This window comes from Chiloscyllium punctatum, chromosome 17 (assembly GCF_047496795.1).
Source record: "Chiloscyllium punctatum isolate Juve2018m chromosome 17, sChiPun1.3, whole genome shotgun sequence".
Taxonomy (NCBI): Eukaryota; Metazoa; Chordata; class Chondrichthyes; order Orectolobiformes; family Hemiscylliidae; genus Chiloscyllium; species Chiloscyllium punctatum.
In genome coordinates, this window is record NC_092755.1 from 59,717,868 (window position 1) to 59,744,164 (window position 26,297).

Below are 26,297 nucleotides of genomic sequence, written 5' to 3' on the forward strand. Positions count from 1 at the left end.
CCCTCACGAATCCAAATCCAAAAAAAAGGCATTCTTAAAAATATAGAGATATATACAAATTGTTGGAAATATAGACATTTTTAAATTTCTTGAACTCTCTTCTAGGTACAACATTTGGAGACCCACATTTCTTTACTTTTGATGGGGCAAACTTCACCTTCAACGGGAGGGGCGAGTACACACTGGTAACAGGAGAAAGAAATGGCACAAATGGAGTTTTAGAAATCCAAGGAAGGACAGAACAAGTCAAGACTATAAATGGTAAGATTCTACAGGCAGTGGCCATTCACTGGGAATATTAGAGCATCTCATTAGTCTGGTATGCTCATCTCATGGCCAATAGCCAACGTCCATCTCTAAACATGCAACTGAAATGGGCGTAAGGCAAAAGATCTGGATTGTTATACTGTACACTTCAGTGGAGATGAAGTAAAATATCCCTGAAATAACTCCACAAAGGCTGGTATCATGTCACCGAGTCACCCTTTATTTACATTGTTAAAAATCACACAAAACAAGGTTATAGTCCAATGGGTTTATAGAGTCACAGAGATGTACAGCACAGAAACAGACCAATTGGTCCAATTCATCCATGCTGACCAGATATCCCAACCTAATCTACTCCCATTTGTCCGCACTTTGCCCATATGCCTCCAAATCCTTCCTATTCATATACCCATCCAGATGCCTTTTAAATGTTGCAATTGTACCAGCCTCCACCATTTCCTCTGATAGCTCATTCCATACACGTACCACCCTCTGCATGGAAATGTTGCCCCTTAGGTCCCTTTTATATCTTTCACTCTCACTTTAAACCTATGCCCTCTAGTTCTGGACTCCCCACCCCAGGAAACAGACTGTCTATTTATCCTATCCATGCCCCTCATGATTTTATAAACCTCTATGAGGTCACCCCTCAGCATCCGACACTCCAGGGAAAACAGCCCCAGCCCATTCAGCCTCTCTCTATTGCTCAAATCCTGCAAACCTGGCAACATCCTTGTAAATCTTTTCGGAACCCTTTCAAGTTTCACAACATCTTTCCGATAGGAAAGAGACCAGAATTGCACACCATATTCCAAAAGTGACCTAACCAATGTCCTGTACAGCAACAACATGACCTCACAACTCACAATGTTCTGACCAATACAGGAAAGCATACCAAATGCTTTCTTCACTATCCTATTTGCCGATGACTCCAGTCTCAATGAGCTATGAACCTGCACTCCAAGGTCGCCTTGTTCAGCAACACTCCCCATTAAGTGTATAAGTCCTGCTAAGATTTGCTTTCCCAAAATGCAGTACCTCGTATTTATCTAAATTAAACTCCATCTGCCACTTCTCAGCCCATTGGCCCATCTGATCAAGATCCCATTGTAATCTGAGGTAACCTTCTTTGCTGTCCACTACACCTCCAATTTTGGTGTCATTTTCAAACTTACTAACTATACCTTCTATGTTCATATCAAAATCATTTATATAAATGATGAAAAGTAGTGGACTCAACACTGATCCTTGTGGCACTCCATTGGTCACAGGCCTCCAGTTTGAAAACAACCCTCCACCACCACCCTCTGTATTCTATCTTCAAGCCATATTTGGCAAGTGCTTGATTTTTATGCTGAAGTAGGACTTGAACATAAATGGCAGCAACAATGCTGCCAACAAGTTAAAAATCACACAACACCAGGTTATAGTCCAACAGGTTTAATCGGAAGCACTAGCTTTCGGAGCGCCACTCCTTCATCTGGTGGTTGTGAGGAGCGGCGCTCCAAAAGCTAGTGCTTCCGATTAAACCTGTTGGACTATAACCTGGTGTTGTGTGATTTTTAACTTTGTACACCCCAGTCCAACACCGGCACCTCCAAATCATGGCCAAAAAGTCAGCAGAAAAATCACATTAATCTCACAGTGGAGAAAACTAAAACTATCTAAGTGGCATCATATGATGATACTTCCTACATGTCTATTCTGTAGCAAACAACAAATGATACTTGATCATAGCTTCCCACATGCCAGGAGGAGGAGCAATAAGACAAAATAAGAATGGAGTATTGAACATCACACAAATTTACATCACAGCTACATTTAATGCAATCATCTGAACGATGTCCAAAACTTGGACATCTGGGCAAAGCTGAACTTCCCTATGTAGGTTTACTTGAAGTGATTAAAGAAATATTTCTACAATATTTTAATTACAACAGTTAGCAATACCTGGCATATGTAAACAATAGCAACACATACACGGTTTAGATAAACCACCAAAGTTATTTAGAAAGCAAGTTTTGAGAGGAGTTGAGTTTTACAACTAAGACAAATTAAGAATAACAATCTCTGAAAATGGTTTTATTTGGTAGTACGTATTTGTATATGCATAGTACATGACACTGACCTAGCTATCTCAGAGCTGGCTCCTTGAGTGAGCACAACACCTGACAGTGCTGTTTTTACCTATCATTGAGGGCTCCCCGATTGGATCAGGTTAACACTCCCAATCAGGCATCTCATACTGTATGTGAGGACGAATTACGACAGATGCTGGAATCTGTACTGAAAACAAAAGATGCTGGAAATCACAGTGGTTCAGGCTTCATCTGTGGAGACAGACCAAGCTAACGTTTTGAGTCTAGATGACTCTTTATCAGAGCTGGTGTGGAGTGGACAGCATTTATGTTATAGTTGCAGGATGGGAGTACTGGGGAATAAAGAGTGTGGATAGTTTTTTTTTGATAATTGATACTCATCTAGACTTGAAATGTTAACTTGCTCTCTCTCCATAGTTGCTGCCTGACACACTCTGATTTTGAATATATTTTGTTTTCATAATCTATGAGGTCCACCTGGCTGACTTTGTTCCAATCATTACCGTCTCATATTTCCCTGCTAGATTTTGATACCTTGAGTCATTTCTTTTCTCCTTATTAGTTGTTTAGTACAGTGAACTGAAATTTTGAATGGATTAAAAACAGGTAGTTGTACCATTTCAGGAGTTTTGTTTACGTTCCCGAATAACTGACCACACAAACAACTAACTTTGAACTTCCAATCTTGATTACATGATAACAATGTGGTACAGCGAGTAGTCCATATGAAAATAAGTAAACATAATGAATCTTTTAGCAAAAAAGCCAGTGGGGACATGAAGAAATTCTTAGGCAATGAGCTGCATGCACAATCTGGGACAGGTGGTGAAAAAAGATTCAAGAAGAACTTAAAAAAGTGCAAATAAATGCCTGAAGCTGGAAACTTTGTTGGGAAAGTGGCCAGCTGACTCCTAGATGTTTTGATAATCCCAAATTGAGGTCTCAGTTTTGGTGTAAAGGGCACTGACAAGTAACTAGCTATAAGCATGTATCAACTTTTCACTTTAAAATGAGTTGAGGCTGTTACCAGGAATAATTGAACAGACTTTTGGGGGTGTGGGATGTGCGATGTGATGGGGTGTCAGATATTCCTGGTCCCAATTGGAACAGAATGAGGTTTGACTGAGAAACACAGCTGGTGAGTGGGGCAATTGGAAGTCCTGCCTCCTGTCTTACCCTCAGTCACTTTCATAAGAGCAAGGGGAGAGTAGTCCTGGATCTCATGCACTTGCATAGAGGATGAAAGTGTCAACATGTGGCTCACTGAGAGACCTTCCTTTGTATGTTTTCTAAATTCCTGCAAATGACACCAGCCTTGTGGAACTGTGAACAGAAAAAGTTTAAAAGCTAAAGTAAGTTGTTTTGCTTCCTTCACTGTTCAGAAAATGCTGCAGCAGGACTTTTCCATGTTTATTCAGGTGAGCTGTGACAGTTCAGTGATTGAAAGATGTAATGAGTCCTTAAACAATGTGTTTGCCAGATTGTTGCTTCTATCATGTGATAATCTGTCAAGTAAACGATCGACATTTATAGATATGGAAAGTCTTCACATGACTTAAAAAAAAATTCATCTCGTGGATTAAAAAAACCCACAGTACAATTGACATTGTTTTAAAGGTAGCCTAATATACTAACAAAGTGCAAAGTTTCATCTCGTCCCATTGTTTTTATGTATTCAGTGTCACTATCTATTGAAATTGCAGTTCTGAAGTCTGTTTGTTAACTGTGGGAGTTTATGGGCTCTTGGCTACAATCCAATTAGCCAATCATTTTACACAGGTTTCAAATTGGTTATATAGATGTTTTGAAGAAACTGTTTGCTCAGACAACTTTACAGTACTCAACAGCTTTTAGTTGTATAACTTTTGAATTCTGTTCACAAAGTGGACAATGACTTAAAGGTGTGAGGTAGGGAAGAATGAGGGTGAGAAAGTAAAGGAATAAAGAAGTGAAGAGATGAGGAAGTGCAGAGATAAATAGGTTATGAGGTGAAGGGGTAAATTGACAAAGGGCATTTAAAAAGTGACCAGAATGATTAACTGTATGTTGGTAAGTCACTGACTGGCTTGGATAGACTAGGCCAATGTTTTTTGCCTATTGTGGCAGCCATTTCAATCTGTCTACTCAAGATGGTCTCCAGACAACTTAGGACTTGAATTCTTGGAAGATCCTGCCAACCTGCAAACTAGAGATCCGATCATAATGGCAGAATTATTGAGGCCGTGCAACAGTGAGTAATTATAGCAGTGTAAAAGTGGGTATTTATATCAAAGCGACAGTGTCAAACTGAATAAATAAACAAGTGTGACCAGTGAGTAATTGTAGCAGTGTAATAGTGAGTAATTATAGCAATACAATAGTGTGTAATTATATACGTCACACATAGCAGTGTAAGAATGGGTCATTATATAGTCTGACAGATGGTATTATATCAGTTTGACTTAAAAATTGTTCCTGTGTAAAAGTGAGTAATTATAGCAATATAAAAATAGGTTATTATAGCAGTTTAACAATAGATTATAATAGCAGTGTAATAGTGACTAATTAAAGCTGTGTAACATTGAATAATTATAGTACTGTAACAGTGAGTACATAAAGCTGTGTAATAGTGGATAATTATGGGAGTGTAATAGTGAATCATCAGAGCCATATAACAGTGAGTATTTATTGCACAATAAGGTGCTGTTTCTGGAATAGTTAGTGTTGGAGACTTGTTGCATTAAACTCCACCTAATCTGGTAATATCATGTGAATGTCAGTGGGGTAAAGGCAGAACAGCTCTTGGTCTTGAAGAGTGAAGACGTCTGCTCATTATCATCGTGACAAGGTCTGTCTTACTAATTGAGCTTGACTATTATCATACAGTAAACTATATCTGAAGAGCCCCTTCTCATTAAGACCCACTTGTGGTCATGTTTGGCAATTCAGCAAATGTATTATGGTAGCAGTGGAAGGAATGGTTAGGTAATAGTATAAGGTAACGATAGTGAGAATTCCTTTGGTTATAAAAGCAGAGAAAACTCGTGGACCGAGGAGCAGGGAAATCTAAGGGATTCAAGCGCAGTAGTGGACATTTACAGGATTAATGACTTTTTGTAATCAAGGGCTACTCATAGAAACAGCCAGCAGCTGAACTATCACCCATAATGTGGATAAACAGCTCACAATGACCTGCCACTGTTCGAATATTATAAGGCATGGTTATAGAAGGAAATCAAGGCCCATGGAAATAATTTAAATCAAGATTGTAGCACCAATAATATCTCAAAATCAGAATTAAGGTGACAAAGGCACCATTTCAAAGACTAAACAGGGTCTAACAGAATAAGGTAGTACAGGGGATATTGAAGCTGCAGTAAAAACAGGAAGTCCATAACTTAAACTATGGATCACGCAGGAAGAATTTATTAAAGCAGCCAGCTTTATTTGGGAAATAATCGAAAGCAACAGGCATAATTTATTAGGCTGTGAAAGATGGGAAATCATCCATTTAGCTACATAAAAATAGGACACCTACATTTAGACTACAAAAACATGGGAAAAGCTTCATTAAACAGGACTGAAGTACAGCATTGCTATATTGCAGAATGCAAAGCCTTAAACAAAGAATAATTCACCAGCCTTGCTATACTGTACAGTTTAAAAACCTTTCAGGTATGGGAAAAACAGCATTGCTATAATGAGGATGTAAGAATCACCCTGGGAAGAGATTAAGTTATCACTGATAATGTTGCAAGTCAGGAATGAAAACAGCATTGAGATTTCTAATAGGAGTTTAAACATTTTAAAACACTTTTTAAAATGAAGAACACACATTGACAGGAGAAATAATACTGCTTGGCAGAAGAAATTTTAGAGATATGCCAAATAGAACAGGGGATTGGACATTTTGGAGAAAACAGTTTAAAGATTTAGAATTGCTGCCGAGCTACACATAAAATTACAAGCTAGAAGTGACAGATAATGAGGTTATAGCTTGTCAAAATGTTAAAGAAAGCATAGATAACTTTCAATAAAGGTTTATAAACATTCGACATGTACTTTAATCAGACAGCAAAGCATAGCTTTTCAAATTGGAAGAAGTAACCAAGAAGAATCACAGAGACATCCTGGAAATTGAAGGACAAACTCATCACAGGAGAGTAATGGAATTTATTCAGTGTATAAGGATACCATAGCTAAAGACAATCATGGCAAGTTAACAAAAGGAGTCGTCCAGATAGCAGACAATATGAGTCAGTGTCATGTTCTGTTCGAAGAAACACCTCAGTCATAGAAGAACATAGAACAATACAGCACAGAACAGGCCCTTCGGCCCACGATGTTGTGCCGAACTTCTAACCTAGATTAAGCACCCATCCATGTACCTATCCAAATGCCGCTTAAAGATCCTGAAAAATGAACTAGAAATTCTGATGACAATTCTGTCTCTAATTAGTATTGGTTGTAAGTTGCATATTGCAAAATACAAACAATGAAAAATGACCATTTACTAAGTTGTCAATAGTTTCTCCTGAAAACTGTATTTTTAAAAAAATCTTGCTGTTATCCATAATACTATTAGTTCTTAAGTAAAATAGGTGTCAAATGCTTTTGACATCATCAAAGCTATCAGTATCTTCTTGAGCTTTTTTTTTTAGATTACTTACAGTGTGGAAACAGGCCCTTCGGCCCAACAAGTCCACACCGTCCCGCCGAAGCGCAACCCACCCATACCCGTACATCTACCCCTTACCTAACACTACGGGCAATTTTTAGTATGGCCAATTCACCTGACCTGTACATCTTTGGAGTGTGGGAGGAAACCGGAGCACCCAGAGGAAACCCACGCAGACACGGGGAGAATGTGCAAACTCCACACAGAGAGTCGCCTGAGGCGGGAATTGAACCCGGGTCTCTGGCGCTGTGAGGCAGCAGTGCTAACCACTGTGCCAACGTGCCGCCCTCTCTGTGATTACTGTAGTCTGATAATGTTTCCATGGAATAAAGCAGTGTACTAACTTGTTCTGCTTCTGAATTGGTGTGTTGCCCTGAAGCAGTTCCATATCTCATTGTTTCTTTCATGCTGATCAATTTAATTCACTGATGCCTGAAAGATCTGTAACCTTAAAACTGCCTGGTCCGTAATAACTGTCTTCATTCCTTTGCGAAATTAATTTTCTCATTTAAATTCTGAAAGTATTTTAAAAAAATTTTGGTTTTTTGAGGTGCTTTTCAAATTCGAGTTGTGATTTCAATTCAGTTGCTACCTAGCTTGTTGAATCTTCAAGAATTCTTTTGAAATTACTGTTAAATGTTAATTATAGATCTTCCTGTAAGCTGTTAAATTACAAAGAGTTATTGCTTAAAGAAAGACTTCAATCTACTTTGATTCACCTGCGATTTGTTTTCTGTATTTTAAATTATCAAGATTTCTTTTATCTTTATATGCTTTAAATTGTCATTCTTCACAAATTTAAGATTTTGATCTAGAGAACTGTGTGGGAGTTTGATACTTAGTGGTGTTTCGCGTCCTTTTCAACAATATTGATGATTTGATTTGACTTATTGTTGTCACAAGTACCTAAGTACAGTGAAAATTTTGTTTTGTGTGCAGTACACGCATGCCACTGATTTGTTATATCAGTGTATTTATGGGTAATTATGACAGCGAATAAGAATAGCGGTGTTACAATGAGTAATTGTACCACTATAACAGTGTGGAATTATATATATATATATACAGTGTAATTAAAGTAGTATAAGATGAGTAATGATGCAAATGTAACATGGATAATTAGAATAGTGTAACCATAATTATAAAAGGAGATATTGAGTAATTATAGCAGTGTAAGTGCATAATTATAACAGTGTAAGTGCGTGATTACAGCACTGTAACAGTAATTATATAAGTGTAGCATCGTGTAATTGTACCAGTGTAACAGTGAGTACTTATACCACTGTAACAGTAATTACATCAGTGTAGCAGTGCAATTACAGCATTTGCAACAGTTAGTAATTGTAGTAGTGGGTAAAAGTACATGATTGGAGCAGCGAGTAACTGTAGCAGTGGACAGTGAATAATGAAAGCAGTATAACAGAGTATTTGGAGCAGTGTAACAGAGAGTGATTGATTATAGCAGTGTAACAATGGGTAGTTTTATCAGTGTAACAATGATAATTTATAACCATGTGGCAATGGGTAATTGTAGCAGAGTAACAGTGAGTAATGATACCTATCTAACAGTGAGTGATTATAGCAGCGTCACTATGAGAAATAATGGCACTGTGATATTGAGTAATTATTGCAGTGCAACAGAGAGTAATTAGAGCAATATAACATTGCATAATTACAGCAGTGTCAACGGTGAGTAATTATTGAAGTGAAATGTTGTGTAATTATAGCAGTGTAACAGTGTCTAATTATAGTAGTTTGACAGTAAATAATTATACCAGTGTTACAGAGAATAATTATACCAATCTGCCAGTGAGGAGTTCTACCAGTGTAACAGTCTGTAATTAAGAATACTATGTAAATTGAAAATATAATAGTGGAAATTATAGATGTATAACTGCTAAATGATGGCAAATTACAGTGGCTAATTGTAGCATTATGGTGGTGAGGATTTAGCATAATTGAAGTCAATAGTTATAGAATTATAGCATTGGACAATTAAGGTACAATAAAATGGCTATAAAACTGTGGACAATCATAAACACCAGGAGTTGGCACAATCATAAGTTGGATTGGACCTTGAATTCCAAGCCTGATAAAAATCTCCTCTAAGATTTGTAGCTGCAATTTTTATTCTGTTCAGGTTTATGTCAGAGCATTATTGATTGGCAATTAGCTGCATTGCCTTTTTACAGGGACATATGCAAATTCGACTGGCTTTACTGCTGTTGCTATGCAGGAAGGTGACTCTGATGTGATTGAAGTCCGTGTTCCAACCCATTCCAACAAGGCCAGTTTGGAGGTGCTGGTCAACCATGGGGTTGTAACTTTCAATGAGCAAAGCTGGATGGATCTTAAAGGTGAGTTTTCTTTTGCATTTGTGAATGCTCAGGTAACCTGGATGCACCCAGCTATTTCATGTACTGTCCAGGCTGATAACTCTTATGCTGTGGACTGTCCTTCTGTCACCATCAGTGCTCGCTTCAGCAGCAGATATATTAAAATTGGAATGATACAGAGAAGATTAGCATGGCCCCTGTGCAAAGGATTATATGCAAATTTGTGAACTGTTCCATATTAGGGTGGCATGGTGGCTCAGTGGTTAGCACTGTTGCCTCACTGCACTAGTGACACCAGTTCAATTCCACCCTCGGGTGAGTGCCTGTGTGGAGTTTGCACATTCTCGTGTATCTGTGTAGGTTTCCTTTGGGTGCTCTGGCTTCCTCTGGCAATCCAAAGATGTGCAGGTTTGGTGCATTTGGCCATGCTAAATTGCCCTGTAGTGTCCAGGGATGTGCAAGCTCGGTGGATTAGCCATGGAAATGCAGAGTCATAGTGATAGGATTAGAGAGTGGGATGCTCTTTGGAGGGTTGGTGTGCATTTGATGAGCTGAATGGTCTGCATACAAACTGTAGGGACTTTATGATTCTATACATGGAGGAGCAGATTGGGAGACAGATTTTGAAAAGGTTGCACAAGTAACAGGACTGTTGCCATTGGTGACTGCAACTTCCCTAATAGTGATTGGAACCTCCTTAGTGCAAATAGTTTGGATGGAGCAGATTTTGTCAGAAGGATTCCTGACTCAATATGTAGATAGGCCAACTAGAGGGAAGGCCATATTGGATCTGGTGCTTGGCAGTGAACTAGGTTAGGTGTCAGATCTCTCGGTGGGAAAGGATTTTGGTGATAGTGATTACTATAGATATGGAGAGGGATAGGAGCAGACAGTATGGGAAATTATTTAATTGGGGGAGGGGACACTTCAATGCAATGAGGCAGGATCTGTGGAGTTTAAATTGAGAGCAGATCTTCTCAGGGAAATACACAACAAAAATGTGGAGGTTGTTTAGGGAACACTTGCTACAAGTGCTGGATAGGTTTGTTCCACTGAGGCAAGGAAGGGATGGTAGGGGGAAGGAACCTTGGAAGACAAGAGATGTGGAACATATAGCAAAGAGGAAGAAGGAAGCTTACTTAAGGTTGAGGAAGCAAGGATCAGACAGGGCTCTAGATGGTTACAAGGTAGCCAGAAAGGAACTGAAGAATGGACGTGGGAGAACAAGAAGGAGGCATGAAAAAGCCTTGGTGGTTAGGATTAAGGAAAACTCCTAGGCTTCTACACTTGTGAGGAACAAGAGGATGGCCAGACTGAGGGTAGGGCTGATCAAGGATAGTGGTGGGAAGTTGTACCTGAAGTGGAAGGTAGGGGAGGTCCTTAATGAACACTTTGCTTCAGTGTTCACTAGTGAGAGGGACCTTGTCATGGATGAGGACAGCATGAAACAGAATGATATGCTCAAACAGGTTGATGTTAAGAAGGAGGATGTCCTGGAAAGTTTGAAGAACATAAAGATAGATAAATCCCCTAGGCCAGATGGCATATATCCAAGGTTTTGATGGGAAGCAAGGGAAGAAATTGCTGCTCCTTTGGTGATGATGTTTGCGTCCTCATTGTCCGCCGAAGTAATATTAGATGATTGGAGGGTGGCAAATGTTATTCCCCTGTTCAAGAAAGGGAATAGGGATAACCCCTGGGACTTATAGATCAGTCAGTATACGTCTGTGTTGGGCAAATTATTGAAGAGGATTCTGAGAGACAGGATTTATGATTGTTTGGAAAAGCATAGTATGAGAGATAGTCACAATGGCTTTGTGAGAGGCAGGTCATGCCTCACGAGCCTTATTGAATTCTTTGAGGATGTGACAGAACACATTGATGAAGGTAGAGCAGTGGATGTCATGTATACGGATTTTAGCAAGGCATTTGATAAGGTTCCCCATGGTAGGCTCATTCCAAATGCTATGAGGCATGGGATAAGGGGAAATTTGGCTGTCTGGATCCAGAATTGGCTGGCCCATAGAAGACAGACAGGGGTGTAGACGGAAAGTATTCAGCCTGGTGCTTGGTGACCAGTGGTGTTCCATAGGGATCTGTTATGGGACCTCTGCTCTTTGTGATTTTTATAAATGACTTGGATGAGGAAGTGGAAGGGTGGCTTAATAAGTTTGCTGATGACACAAAAGTCGGTGGAGTTGCGGATAGTGTGGAGGGTTGTTGTAGGTTGCAATGGGACATTGACAGGGTGCAGAGCCAGGCTGACAATTGGCAGATGGAGTTCAACCTAGAAATGTGGGAAGTGATTCATTTCAGAAGGTTAAATTTGAATTCGGATTATGGGTTAAAGGCAGGATTCTTAGCAGTGTCGAGAAACAGAGGGACCTTGGAGTCCATGTCCATAGATCCCTCATCGATGCCACCCAAGTTGACAGGGCTGTTAAGAAGGCGTTTCGTGTGTTGGCTTTCATTAGCAGGGGGAGCTCTATCAAGCCCTAGTTAGGTCACATTTGGAATATTGTGTTCAGCTCTAGTCACCTTATCATCACCTCAGGAATGATGTGGAAGCTTTAGAGAGGGTACAGAGGAGATTGACCAGGATGCTGCCTGGGACTGGAGGGCTTGTCTTATGATGAAACGTTGAGGGAGCTAGAGCTTTTCTCATTGGAGCAAAGAAGGAATTACAGGTGACTTGATAGAGGTGTGCAAAATGTTGAGAGGCATAGATAGAGTGGGTAGCCAGAGACTTTTTCTAGGGTGGAAATGGCTATCATGGGAGCAGGGGGGTGTGGCATGATTTTAAGGTGATTAGGGGTGCTGTCAGAAATAGGTTCTTTACACAGAGAGTGATGGGTGCGTGGAATGCACTGTCAGCAGTGGTAATGGATTTAGATACATTAGAGACATTTAAGTGAGTCTTGGATAGGCACATGGATGAAAGTAAAATGAAGTGGGTAGGTCATTCTGAGCTTAGAGTAGGATAGAAAGTCAGTATAACATTGAGGGCTGAAGTGCCTGTAGTGTTCTATACTCTATAACTCTCAACAGGTTACAGTCTCACTCCAAGAATTTTGGCACCAAGGTGCCGACACTGCAAGGTAGTAGTGAGGAATGCTGTACTGTCTGAGCTGCCAGCTTTTGGATGAGACTTATATTGATGCCCCACTCGCCTTCTCCGGTAGATATATAAGGTCCCATGGAAATATTTTGGAAAAAGCTCAGTCTTGCCAGCCTCCAATGGTATATTTATCCCCCAAACAATATTAGGAAATAGATCCTAGTTCTGAAGAAGACTCAGATTGGACTCAAACTGTTAACTCTCTTTCTCCCTCCGCAGATGCTGCCAAACTTGTTCTTGTTTGTGTTTAGAGTCCTAGAGTCAAAAAGATATACAGCACAGAAGCAGACCCTTCGGTCCAACTACTCCATGTCGACCAGATATCCTAAATTAATCTAGTCCCATTTGCCAGCACTTGGCCCATATCCCTGTTAACTCTTCCTATCCATATACCCATCCAGATGCCATTTAAATGCTGTAATTGTACCAGCTTCCACTACTTTCTCTGGCAGCACATTCTGTACACATACCACCCTCTGTGTGAAAAAGTCGCCCCTTAGGTTCCTTTTAAGTTTTTCCTCTTTCATCTAAAACCTTTACCCTCTAGTTCTGGACTCCATCATGCCAGGAAAGGACCTTGTCTATTTACGCTAACCATGACCCTCATGATTTTATAATCATCTGTAAAGTCGCCCCTTAGCCTCTGACGCTTGAGGGAAAACAGCCCCAGCCAATTCAGCTTTTCCCTATCGCACAAACCCTCCAACCCTGGCAATAGCCTTGTAAATCTTTTCTGAACCCTTTCTGAAGTTACATAACATCCTACCTATAGCAGGGAGGCCAGAACTGCACACACTATTCCAAAAGTGGCCGAACCAATATCCTGTACAGCTGCAACATGACCTCCCAACTCCTACGCTCGTTGCACTGATCAATAAAGGAAAGCATACCAAGCACCTCCTTCATTATTTTATCTCAGCAAGGGGTCCAGCAATCACTTCCCTAGCTTCCCACAGAGTTCTAGGGTACACCTGATCAGGTCCTGGGGATTTATCCACTTTTATGCATTTCAAGACATCCAGAATCTCCTCCTCTGCAAGATGGACATCTTTCAAGGTGTCACCTTCTATTTCTCCAGATTCTGTACTTTCCATAGTAAAGACTGATGCAAAATACACATTTAGTATCTTCCCATCATCTGCAGTTCCACGCTTTGACTGCCCTACTCTCTCCCTAGTTATCCTTTTGTCCTTAATATATTTGTTAAAACCCTTTGGATTCTCCTTAACTCTATTTGCCAAAGCTATCTCATTGCCCTCCTTCTTTGCCCTCCTGATTTCCCTCTGAAGTATATTCCTACTGCCTTTACTCTCTTCTAAGGATTCACTCAATTTCTGTTGTCTATAGCTGACATATGCTTCCTTCTTTTTCTTGACTAAACCTTCAATTTCTCTCGTCATCCAGCATTCCCTACACCTACCAGCCTTTCCTTTCACCCAAACAGGAATATACTGTCTCTTGGAAAAGCAGCATCTGAGGAGCAGGAGAATCAGCGTTTCGGGCATGAGTCCTTTGTCAGGCGACAAGAATGCAAGTCTATCTTTGTCTCTTTCTAAATGAGCCACATTTTTGGGTGAAGGCTCCACGACACCACAGGGTGATGTCTCAGAGGGATATTTATTTGGCTTCTTGTCCTCCCCCAGGTGTTTTTGTATATTCGGCCACCCCGCAGAATGTTACTGTCATGTTTCCATCTGGAGCTGGTGTGGAAACGCGAGCAAGAGGTGCGCTCTTGAGTATCACGGTTCTTTTACCAGACACATTCATGAACTGGACAGAAGGTCTCTTTGGAGTAATGAGTAACAGCTCAGATGACGACTTTACCTTCAGGAATGGCTCGGTTCTGGCTGCTGATGCCAGTCCGGAAATGTTCTACGAACTGGGTACCAGCTGTGAGTAGACCTCTCAAGTTGCTAATTCTCCCTTTTGACCCATATCGAGACATACATTTTGCTGCACAGCCTTTTAATCGAATTCCAGCTGTAAGTTGGTGATGTCTTTTACTAAATAACTCCAACATAACTTGTCACTTATGACAAATGGCATAATTTTGCAAGCAACCATTTTGCTTTGTGATTGGTGCAGTGGTCAATGGTTTGATTCATCTGTTTCTGATCATTCGATTGGTAACTGAGTAGGGCTCACTTTGCTTGATTGGTTAAACCTGGGAGTTAGAGTAAACAAAAAGGCATAGCAGCTTGAGGTGAGACTAATAATGGGTGAAGGCATTTTGTGATTGGAATGATGTTTTAAAGCGCTGTAAAACAAATTACTTCAGAACAAATCAGCAATTGAGAAAATGATTCACTATTCCAGAGTCATTCTGATAACTCCCATTTTCTATTCTCATACTGGTGAACTTCCGAAAGCCTCCCCTCCTGCTCCCTCCATCTTTAGTTTGAACAACAGCTCAGAGATGTCTTTGTCATTAAGGTTGTGGTCTCTGATCTGCTGTCTTTGCCCCTCCTTGCTTCCCTCCCTTCCTCTTCGTGACCAAGTCAGACATCCTGTAAGATTACCCTCTGCCGTAGCCCTGGACTTTCTCCTGTTTCTCGCCCGTTTCCCCTTAGATCCCCTCCAAGCCCATCCAGTCCAGAAAATGTACCTCGTGTTCCCTTCACACTATTCCCAGGAAAACTGGTGATCACCCAACTTCAATTCCTCACTCTTATATTAGTGAATGGTGTCAATGATTCCCTCCCCTGTTTTAATACTCTTATGTTTGCAAAGCTGTCATCAGGCTGAAAACATAATGCTAGATACCTGCTGCTGACACTCATGACTGCCTGTGGCCTGTCTCTTTGCTTGTCTGATACTTGCCAAAATCTCCTCTCATGAACGATCAGGAAAGTTGATGCCTTCTGACTGAATTTAGTGGTCATCTGCAAAGCAACAACACTCGTCTCTGGCATTCAATCAAACTGCAGATTCAGCAAGATTATGAATTTGAAACAGGAACCTGAGGAACAAAGAACAAAGAAAATTTACAGCTCAGGAACAGGCCCTTCGGTCCTCCAAGCCTGAACTGATCCAAATCCATTGTCTCAACCTGTCGCCCAATTCCTAAGCATCTGTGTCCCTCTGCTCCCCACCTCCTCATGCATCTGTCCAGACGCATCTTAAATGAATCTACCGTACCTGCATCTACTATCTCTGCTGGCAATGCATCCCAGGTACCTACCACCCTCTGTGTAAAGTACTTGCCACGTGCATCCCCCTTAAACTTTTCACCTCTCACCTTGAAAGCGTGACCTCTCGTTATTGAATTCTTCACCCTGGGAAAAAGCTTATCTCTATCTACCCTGTCTATACATTTCATGATTTTGTAAACCTCAATCTGATCCCCCCTCAATCTCCTTTTTTCTAATGAAAACAATCCTAAGCCACTCAGCCTCTGTTCATAGCTAGCACCTTCTATACCAGGAAACATCCTCGTAAAAGGAGGGGTTACAGACTAAGCATACAGGGTAAGTCATTTAGGACTGAGATGAGGAGAAATTTCTTCACTCACTGAGCATGTGGAATACCCTGCTCCAGAAAGGAGTTCAGGTCAAAATACAGTAGCGCCTCGACATATGAATGACCCCATTCACGAACAAATTGGTTTACGAACAGGATTGTACGTAAAATTTTGCTTCAATGAAATTCAAGGTACGAACGAAGGTACGAACGCATAAAGCCCGTGTGTGACCACGTGGTTTCATTGTTCTGCTTTGCTACGTGCTTGTTGAATGCAAAAGCTCTCGGGCCCCACGTGATCTCATTCAGTTCGTCTTTGGCACGCGCGCGCTGTGAACAGCGTTCGTTGCTACGTCCAAGCATTCTTCCGCTATCCGAACAATGGGAAAAATTGATTCAGTTCGCAAACTTTTCGGTCCGCGAACCGGGTCCCGGAACGGATTAAGTTCGTAAGTCGAGGCGCTACTGTATTGAATGTTTTCAAAAAGGAGTTAAATGTAGTTCTTAGAGCTGAAGGGAATCAAAGGGTATAGGGAGCAAGCAGGAACTAAGTTGGATGATCAGCCATGATTATGTTGAATGGCAGAATGGGCTGAAAGGGCTGAACAGCATGCTCTGCTCCAATTTTCTATGTTTCCATGACAAATTCCTTCCTGACCTTGCCCTCAGTGTTAGCCAGTTGTGTGTGGTGACTGCATCACATAATCTATACAGATCAGGCTCTTCAGTGAATGGTAATGGATCAAAAATGTAAATCCTATTTATTTGACGTGAATCACTTGACAAAATTTAAAATATAATCATATTTTTAATAATAATGTTTTATTTAAAACATTTTTATAGCTATTTCGAGGGGATTTGATAATTCATTTTAAAAAGTGTTATATCCAGAAATATTTCAAATTCTGATAAATTGTGTTTGAAAAGTCATATATTTTACATTTTAACCAGATAAACCAGATGTTAATGTAAATGACATTTAACAAGATCTTTTAAAAGTTTCCACGTTGATCTTTTAACAAGGTTTATCTGAATTGTTTAAAATGTAATTTGCACTAAAACAATGAAACTATCTAATGAATCATCTTTAAAATATGAAATGAATGATCTTCCAGAATTATTTAATTGAATCTATTTTCATGTTAGAATATCTTTTCTAGGAATGCATCTTTTTGACGTTTTTGTGAATTAAGGAGGCCCTCAGTGCTTGGAAGGGGACAGATTTTTTTAAGTGCAGGCATTTTGTTATTAGTGAGAAATAAACTGAAATTCAAGGGAAGCTCTATTAAATATTCAGCTTAGTAACAGTCATTGCAAGGACCTGCGAGCCTTGGATTTGCTGCAACTTCTGAATTTCAATGCTATAGTCTATATTCCAGAAATTACTGGACATGCTCCAGTGCTTCAAATGCAAAATATACTAAAGTACTGGGACTGCAAAATCCACCTCAATGTTTTTGACCTGTGCTCCACATTCTACTCATTAATCTGACTCCATCACAGCGTTCATGTCCTATTCACCCCTGAGTGAAACTCTCCTCTGCATTCCCCCCCCCCTCCCCCGTCCCCATCCAATATTCCTTCCACAGTGCAAAGCTCCACGTCTGCATTATTGTCACCACCTTGCCTCAGTCCGTTTACCCTATCCATGTTTTTGTAACTTCTGGGCTCAACTATTCCAAATCTCTTTTGGCTGATCTCCTATCTTGCAATTTCCATGAACCCCAAGTACATTCAAAGCTCACTATTGGTCACTATTACTTGTTGTTATTATTACAAATCTGCAGTTGAAACCAACTCGATTGGTGGTACAGAGCTTGCCTATTGCTGAGAAAGAATCTGCATTTTGTGCAAGATTTTCTTCTTGCATTCATCAGGACAATTTGCAAAATACTAATAAAAACGGAAACTGGATACTGTGTGAGAAAATTGTGCAGATTGATTGGCGAATGGACTCTGATTGGTAGAAGTGTTGTCGTGGAGAATATATCAGTTAATGATCACTGACAGTTAACTGCCAAGCTTTGTTTAACCTTAAACTAAGGAGATTGATTCTGTTTAGTCAAGGCAGTGTTCTGAAGATGAAATGGAGGATGGCTGTCAGGTTATTTGTTCAACTGAAAGAGAAGCAATGTGTATGTGAATCTTCAATCTATGAAGACCAGGGCCCCATGCATTCATAAATGTAGCTTCCAATAGATGCAAATGTACCCTGCAAGTCTGACTATCAATCTCAAATTGGTTTTAGCACAGTTATGACTATTTAGCAAATGCTATTCTATCATAAAATCACATCTAATATTGGATGCTTAGAGTGATAGAGTCATAGAGATGTACAACATGGAAACAAATCCTTTGGTCTAACTTGACCATGCTGACCAGATATCCTAACCTAATCTAGTCCCATTTGTCAGCATTTGGCTGATGTCCCTCTGAACCCTTCCTGTTCATCTACCCATCCAGATGTTGTAATTCAACCCACCTCCACCACATCCTCTGGCAGCTCATTCTATACACACACCACCCTCTGTGTGGAAAAAGTTGCCCCTTAGATCCCTTTTAAATCTTTCCACTCTCACCCTTAAACTTAAGCCCTCTAGTTTTGGACGCCATAACTTGGGGAACAAACCTTGGCTATTCACCCTATCCACGGTTTGCATTTTGCTAACATGGGTTGGTTAGGTACACCTGGTTTAAATGGTCGACGGGACTTGCTGTCCCTAAGCTCATTTTTTTTTTGAGTTGTCCTGATGAATGCAAGTTTAAAAGCTTTGACAAAATATTACTCAGATGTTCCCAAGCCTACAGAAATGTGAAACCCCTTCCACCCCTGTCCCCATCAACACACACGCTTTTCAGATCCAATCCCAGTTTTTCTGAGTCATTCCCTCACGATTTACTTTGACTCTTCCAGTTCTGTGATCTCATCAGAAACCAGACTAGACACCACACTAAACTCTTCAGATCGAAGCAGCCACTACTTTTGTTCCAGGCCTTTGAATTGGCAGGTTTTGATTCTGTAAATGTGTCAGTGCATGTTCAGAGATCTCCTTCAATGCATTTATGTTTCCTTCCTAGGGGCAATTGAAAACAAAAGTTCTCTCTTCACTTACGACAGCCAGTTCTTGCTGGATAATTACTTGCATGCTCCGAAGCATCACCCGGATTTCACTCCCGTTTTCTCAGTGACGGTTGACCCTGCGGGTCCATTGTATGCTGAAATGTCAGCACTGTGTCAAGGGAACAGGTTTTGCCAGTTTGATACGCTTGTAACTGAGGACCTTCAGGTGGGAAATGCGACAATGGTCTCCTACGAGAGTTACATGAAGTTGGTTGAAAGCCTTGAGCCAGGTGAGATATGTAGCTGTTGTTTGACCCTTTAAAGTGTCTGCATGAAATTACTTAGAAATCACAGCACTGTACATGACCATTCTTATTAATCTATGTCAGTGTTTCTGTACACATGAATATCTCTTATCCTGCTCTGTCTAATCCTGTTACAGCTTTTTCTATTCCTCTCTCCCCTATATACTTTGAGTGTCATGAATCAGTGATCTAAAGGACCAGTTTTAAGAATAGCTTCCATTGGTTGTGAATGCATTTTTCAGATCTGTGCCCTTGAGGAAGGACTCATAAATCCTACTTTCTTAAGCTGTCAGTGTTTGATGAAACGTTTGTTGCAGAGAGCATTATCACATGAAGATGTTCGCAATAGCAAAAGAATACTCAGTGTTAGGCAGGATATTATAATCTTCTGAAACGTCTTTATGTTTCTGAGTATTGGGTTTCACATCACTGATTCACCCTTTTCATTCGGTTTTGATTCTTCAGTGATCGCCTGTGGGTTTCTGGATGAGCCCAAGAATGGGGCAAAGAAAGGGGACCTCTACTTGGTTGGAGCATCTGTGAATTTCACATGCAATCAGGGCCACGTCCTTTCAGGATCAGCTAGGCGCACATGCCTGCCATCTGGGCAGTGGTCCGGACAGCCCACCTTTTGTATATCTGGTAAGAAAGATATTTGTCTTACAGGCTCTGCACACCATGAACCCATCACACCCTGCATAAGAAACAGAAATCCGTGGGATCTGATGGGATTTGTGGAGAGAAGCAGAATTATCATTTCAGGTTCTGCCACCTTTCATTGGAAAAGAGCACTTGCTGCTTTTATTTCAGATTTCCACCACTCCCCTTATTCACAATACACAGAAACTCAGGAGGGAAAAAAGATCTCCACCACTTTACAGAGAAAAGAGAGGCAGAGAGGAGCATGCATTGTGACTTTGATTGTCATCCAATCACATCTACTCAACCATAATTGCTCCAAAATTCTTTATTTCTCAACCCGTCCACTACACACCAGCACAGTGCCTTTCATTACAATGTCACTAAAACTGAGCTGTTTATGCTTGTGCACCTTCTTAGTGACTGGTTAGGGGGTGTCTTTGCCATACTAGTGCTTCCAGGTAGTGCCAACCCGTGACTGCAGCTCCTGGGAGGAAACTGTGAGATTGAACTGTGGGCAACTGGTTTTGAACTGATCTCTGTTGGATTCCACTGAGAGCACAGTGGCTTGGTGGTTAGTACTGCTACGTCACAGCGCCAGGGACCCAGGTTTGATTCCAGCCTCGGGCGACTCTCTGTCTGTGGTTTGCAGATTCTCCCCGGGTCTGTGTGGATTTCCTCCGGGGGCTCCCGTATCATCCCACAGTCCAGAGATGTGCAGGTTAGGTGAATTGGCCATGCTAAATTGTCCATAATGTTGAGGGATGTGTAGGTTGGCTGCATTAGTCAAGGGAAATGTAGGGGTTTGGGTCTGGGTGGGTTACTTTTCGGAGGGTTGGTGTGGGCCTGTTTCCACACTGTAGGGATTCTATGACCAATTCTGCTGGAATTGTCAGAAATTCTGCTGGGGTTCTCAGTGGCTGAGTGAGCACCAGTACTTGTCAGCCAGCACCAGTTGTTTACCCAAACCAGTCAAAACCATCCCATTCCAATGGCTCAGTGGCCATCCAGTTGTGTGTGGGCCCCTCCACCTCCACTGATTATTTCTCTCTCATTCCATTGGACTCTTCCCTCTCCAATCTTCACCTTCCCTCCTCCTGCGCCGATGACATTTGATTTTTTTTTTCTTTTTCTTTTTTTTTCCTTTTTTTTATTAAATCTCCTGGTTATTTCTTTTTTTTTTAACCCCCCACACTACCGCCTAACTGCGGTAGTGCTTATTTTTATCCCCTGCACCCATGGTGTGTGTGTGCAGGTGTGAGACACAGTGAAAGACACAAAGTGCACAAGCTGAACCCAAAGGACTGTCCACCGGCCGACAGGCGCTCGTGCCCTCCCCGGAGGTCAACTTGGCGCCGGGTGCTGTTTGATTTTTTTTTTTGCTATTTTTTTTTTTTTTTTTTTCTTTTTTTTTGGTAGTGCTTATTTTTATTCCCCAGCACCCATGATGTGTGTGTGTGTGCAGGTGTAAAACACAGTGAAAGACACAAAGTGCACGAATCTTTATTCAATTTCCACCACCAGGAAGATAGGAAAAACGCCCCAGTGGCCACAAGTGACAAGCACTGCCCTTCACATCAAAGGGCACCAATGACATTTGATTTTGCTCTGTCCCTCCTCATGCTCTCTCAATGTAAACTATTTGAGGGGTTATGTTTGTTGTCTCATTGATCTTTACATTTTGTTTGTGCAGAAGCAAAATTGCAAGAATCACACAAGTGACAGTTTCAAAGGAGATTGGCACGTTTTGAAAAGTGTACCTGATCTTAATTCAGTTCTTGAGAATAAACTCAGTGCATGTACAAATTAATACATTGGGAAGATTTCATATCAGAAAGAAAAAATACAATAAAACCAAATGATTTCATGTTGTCAATCACAGACTTTGTTTCATCTTTATTCCATGAATATTCAGTGGGATCGGATTTTTTCTTGTACCCTCCGGGCATTTTGTCAATTTCTCTAAGGTTTTGCAGCCCTGCCAGCCGGCTGGTGGTAAACTGCCCTCTTTCTGCAGACGGCCCTGCGCGGTGAGCTCCTGCAATTCTCGACATTATGCTACACCGTCTCACCATGAGGTGGCGGTAGCAGTCTGGGTTGGCTGACAGGAAAACAACGGGGCGCCTGGCAGTGTGGCAAGGCTGGGAGTCACAAATGCTGTCCCTCTGAGAGAGGAAACAGGGTCCATGCCTGCACACTGCCACTGTCCAGAACTGCACCTCACTGAATGTTATCATCTGCTCCAGCACAGATTGCTCGAATGCTGTGAGAGACCAAAGGTAGACAGGCAGGAGGCTGGAAGAACACAGTAAGCCAGGCAGCATCAGGAGGTGGAGAGGTCAATGTTTCGGATGTCACCTTTCTTCAGGACTCAGTAAGAGGCCTGCAGGCCCCTTGGAGCATTGAGATTCACAGATGTAATGGCAAGAGTTGGAGCCTGAATGGCAGAAACTGGACCCTGAGCAGCACAGTCTGAATTTTCCCCTCCATCTCAATCTGAGGTTCCCCTCAGTCTCAGTCAGACCTTCCCACGTATCGCAGTCTGACCTTTCTCCTCATGTCTCAGTCTGACCTTTCCCCCATGTCTCAGTCTGACCTTCCCCCCCCCATGTCTCAGTCTGACCTCCCCCCCATGTCTCAGTCTGACCTTCCTCCCCCATGTCTCAGTCTGACCTTCCTCCCCCATGTCTCAGTCTGACCTTCCCCCCCATGTCTCAGCCTGACCTTTCCTCCATGTCTCAGTCTGACCTTTCCCCCATGTCTCAGTCTGACCTTTCCCCCATGTCTCAGTCTGACCTTTCCCTTCTGTCTCAATACACCAGTCAATGAAGGTAAGCTTGCAGGTACAGCAGGTAGTGAAGAAAGCTAATAGCATGCTGGCCTTCATAACAAGAGGGATTGAGTATAGAAGCAAAGAGGTTCTTCTGCAGCTGTACAGGGCCCTGGTGAGACCACACCTGGAGTACTGTATGCAGTTCTGGTCTCCAAATTTGAGGAAAGACATTCTGGCTACTGAGGGAGTGCAGCGTAGGTTCACGAGGTCAATTCCTGGAATGGCGGGATTACCTTACACTGAAAGACTGGAGCGACTGGGCTTGTATACTCTTGAGTTTAGAAGACTGAGAGGGGATCTGATTGAGACATATAAGATTATTAAAGGATTGGACACTCTGGAGGCAGGAAACATGTTTCTGCTGATGGGTGAGTGCCGAACCAGAGGACACAGCTTAAAAATATGGGGTAGACCATTTAGGACAGAGGTGAGGAGAAACTTCTTCACCCAGAGAGTGGTGGCTGTGTGGAATGCTCTGCCCCAGAGGGCAGTGGAGGCCCAGTCTCTGGATTCATTTAAGAAAGAGTTGGATAGAGCTCTCAAGGATCGTGGAATCAAGAGTTATGGAGATAAGGCAGGAAGAGGATACTGATTAAGGATGATCAGCCATGATCATATTGAATGGTGGTGCAGGCTCGAAGGGCAGAATGGCCTACTCCTGCACCTATTGTCCATTGTCTATTGTCTATTGACCTTTACCCCATGTCTCAGTATGACTTTTCCCTTCTGTCTCAGTTTGACCTTTCCCCTCCATCTCTGTGTGACCTCATCCCCAGTGCCTCAGTCTGACCTCCCCACCACCCCCCATATCTCAGTCTGCCCTCTCCCCTGAGTCTCGGTTGGACTTCTCCCCCCTTTGTCTCAGTCTGACCTCTCCCCTTTGTCTCAGTCTGATCTCTCCTCTGCCTCTCAGTCTGACCTACCCCCGTGTCTCAGTCCGACCTTTCCCCTATGTCTCAGTTTGTGGTTTCACTGCTACACTGCGACTCCAAGAAGATTTCACTTGTGTTGAGACAGTGCCCAAAAACTGGTCTGCCAGTGTCCTCATGGTATTGGTCATTGGGGTCACTTAGCTCAGTTGGCTGGATGTTTGTGATGTAAAGTGATGCCAACAGTGTGGGTTCAATTCCTGTACTGGTCGGTGTCATCCATACTCCTTGCTTTTTGGCATGGTGACCTTCAGGTTAAACCCAGTCACGTCTCTGTCTCTAATGAGTGAAGGGACCATTGGCATCTCTCACTTTCCATCTCAGGCTGAAAGAACAACATTCACAGGTACAGCTTTAAGTTCAACACAGGTTGAAATAAACTTGAGTGGAGATTTCTTCTTATAGCCGCTGTATGTGTTATCTGACCACTCCAAAAGCTAGTGCTTCCAAATAAACCTGTTGGACTATAACCTGGTGTTGTGTGATTTTTAACTTTGTACACTGGCTCCTCCACATCATCTTTATGTGACCTAGCACTTCCAGGTCAGGTGTCATCCTATGAGGGAGAGCGTTTGTTTTAATTTCTTACTTAGGAATTGTGCAATATCAAATACTCGAACATGTACAATTAACAATGTGATATCCCCCCCTTATCAGACCAAAACATGTCTGCGATTAGCCTGCTTGGTGTATGTAGTTTAGACTGAAATAACTCCAGAGACCAGTAAGCCATCACCATGTCAACTTTTATTTACACATAGAAAGTCCTTGACTATAGTACTGCCTTTTCAGAACCAGGCCTCAGACTGCCAGAATCTCTGACCCTCCTGTGCTTATCTGTCAGCCAGGGCTCCTTGATTGGACCAGATTAATAGCCCCAACCCTTCAAATCTTTCTCTACACATTCATAATCTGCCTTTTCTCCCATGTCAGGCAACATCTTGAAAAATTCCTTCACGGAAGCTCCCACATTGAACAGCAATAGGGTTTGATGAGAGCACTTTCTGCCCCATTGTCATTCTGTCCATACAACTTATCAATATAGATGTCGAACTCCTCCAGCCGTACTTTCTATTTCACACCGACAGTATTGGCATCACTCAATTCACCCGTCAGCTCCTTCCAAAGTCATCACCACTACCACCTTGAAGGACAAAACAGCTGATACATGGGAATACCACTATTTATAACCTCCTTCCAAGCTACTCACCATCCTGACTTGGAAATATGTCACTGTTCGCTCACTGTCAAAATCCTGGAATTCCCTACCAAATGGAATTGTGGGTCTCCTGACAGCACATGGACTGAAGCAGTTCAAGATGGCAGCTCAACATCATGTTCTCAAGGGCAATGGGGATGGGCAATAAATACTAGCCCAACCAATTTTTCCCACATCCCATGAATAAATTTACAAAAAAATACATGGGAATGCCCCTATTCTCCTTGACAGTGGCGCCAGCTGTCTGGCAGGTTTACCAATGCCCATCAGCATTCTCTTGTAAAATGCCCCATCAAAGGCTTAGTTTGAGTGCAATGCAGCAGAACTGGTTAGTAATCTCTGAGGAGCTGGTCAGAAATCTCTGAGGAGTTGGTTACCAATGTCTTAAACACTGGTTAACAATTTCTGAGAAGCTGACTAACAGTCTCTGGGGAAGTGGGCTATGAACTGATTTCCCCCCTGCTCAGGCCTCAGCCCATTGATGCCCAGTGTCCTAACATGTGCTGCTCCTGACCCAATATTACAGTCTCAGGCATATATGGTGCCAGTATCTGTGCTTCTGTTTACAATTGTCAAATCAAGCGCTGTGGCCTCTTCCTTAGATGTCTGACACATGACACTACAGTGGCAATGGGTGTCAGTTCTTGGGCGTCTGGTAACAAAAATGTGGGAACGATTGATCTGAGGGAACTTGGGTGGCTGGAGAGCTAGATGTCCATGGACCCACCAAGTAGCTTGCACTTCATGCCAGGCAGAAGAATTAGGGTGACGTGGGAGTTGGGAAGGGCCGTATAAGGGAGGAATATAGTTAACTTGAATGTTCTCAGCAATACTGTGTTTAACAGACTGTCCCAGCCAGCATCATAAGATGGCGCACCATCCGCTCTCGCTGTCTGAGATAGTTGCAGACATCCCTGTCCCTTTGCCCTTGTATATACCACCTTTCCTTATAAGAGAGAAGGATGGATTGTAATCTACTTGGATGGTGTGCCTGCTATTGGATGAATCACTGGAGGTACCTGTAGAGGAGCTGCACAAAATGGCTTCTGCATTGTTAAATACCACTGAACCAAACCGAAACAAGAAACTGCAGACTGATGAAGATCTGATTAATTTCAGAAGTAACGGTTTAACCTGAACCACAAGGCAGGACAAATACAATTTTGAGAACATGTTGTTTACAAGAAATTGTGATAGGCTAAGACAAAAGTGAACGCAGTCTTTGGAGAGTTTAATTGGTTGTTACCAAGCAAACATGCTCCATGCCTGACTATGAACAATGTATATAAACCCTATGCAAACTCTTTAGGTTGTCTGATTCTTTTGGTGGTCTAGGAGTACTCGTACTTCTGGGCTGAGCAGAGGCTACCGACCT

At 41.9% G+C, this 26,297-nt stretch overlaps 1 protein-coding gene and 1 non-coding gene across 6 annotated transcripts in view; both read left to right on the top strand.

The window, feature by feature from the left end:
* The window catches only part of susd2 (sushi domain containing 2), a 230,121-nt gene that overhangs the window by 159,904 nt on the left and 43,920 nt on the right, over positions 1–26,297 (top strand). For 4 of the 5 annotated variants that reach the window (XM_072587276.1, XM_072587274.1, XM_072587275.1 and 1 more), the window contains exons 10-14: positions 106–261; positions 9,216–9,380; positions 14,121–14,369; positions 19,015–19,287; positions 19,768–19,944. In XM_072587276.1, the coding sequence (XP_072443377.1) occupies positions 106–261; positions 9,216–9,380; positions 14,121–14,369; positions 19,015–19,287; positions 19,768–19,944 (1,020 nt within the window). Of the gene's footprint in view, positions 1–105; positions 262–9,215; positions 9,381–14,120; positions 14,370–19,014; positions 19,288–19,767; positions 19,945–21,634; positions 21,818–26,297 lie in introns of those variants that run through there. The other variant, XM_072587278.1, reaches the window with a different exon arrangement.
* LOC140488248 (U6 spliceosomal RNA) lies at positions 9,499–9,602 on the top strand. Its single transcript, XR_011963043.1, has one exon. It is a non-coding gene; the product is annotated as a U6 spliceosomal RNA (small nuclear RNA).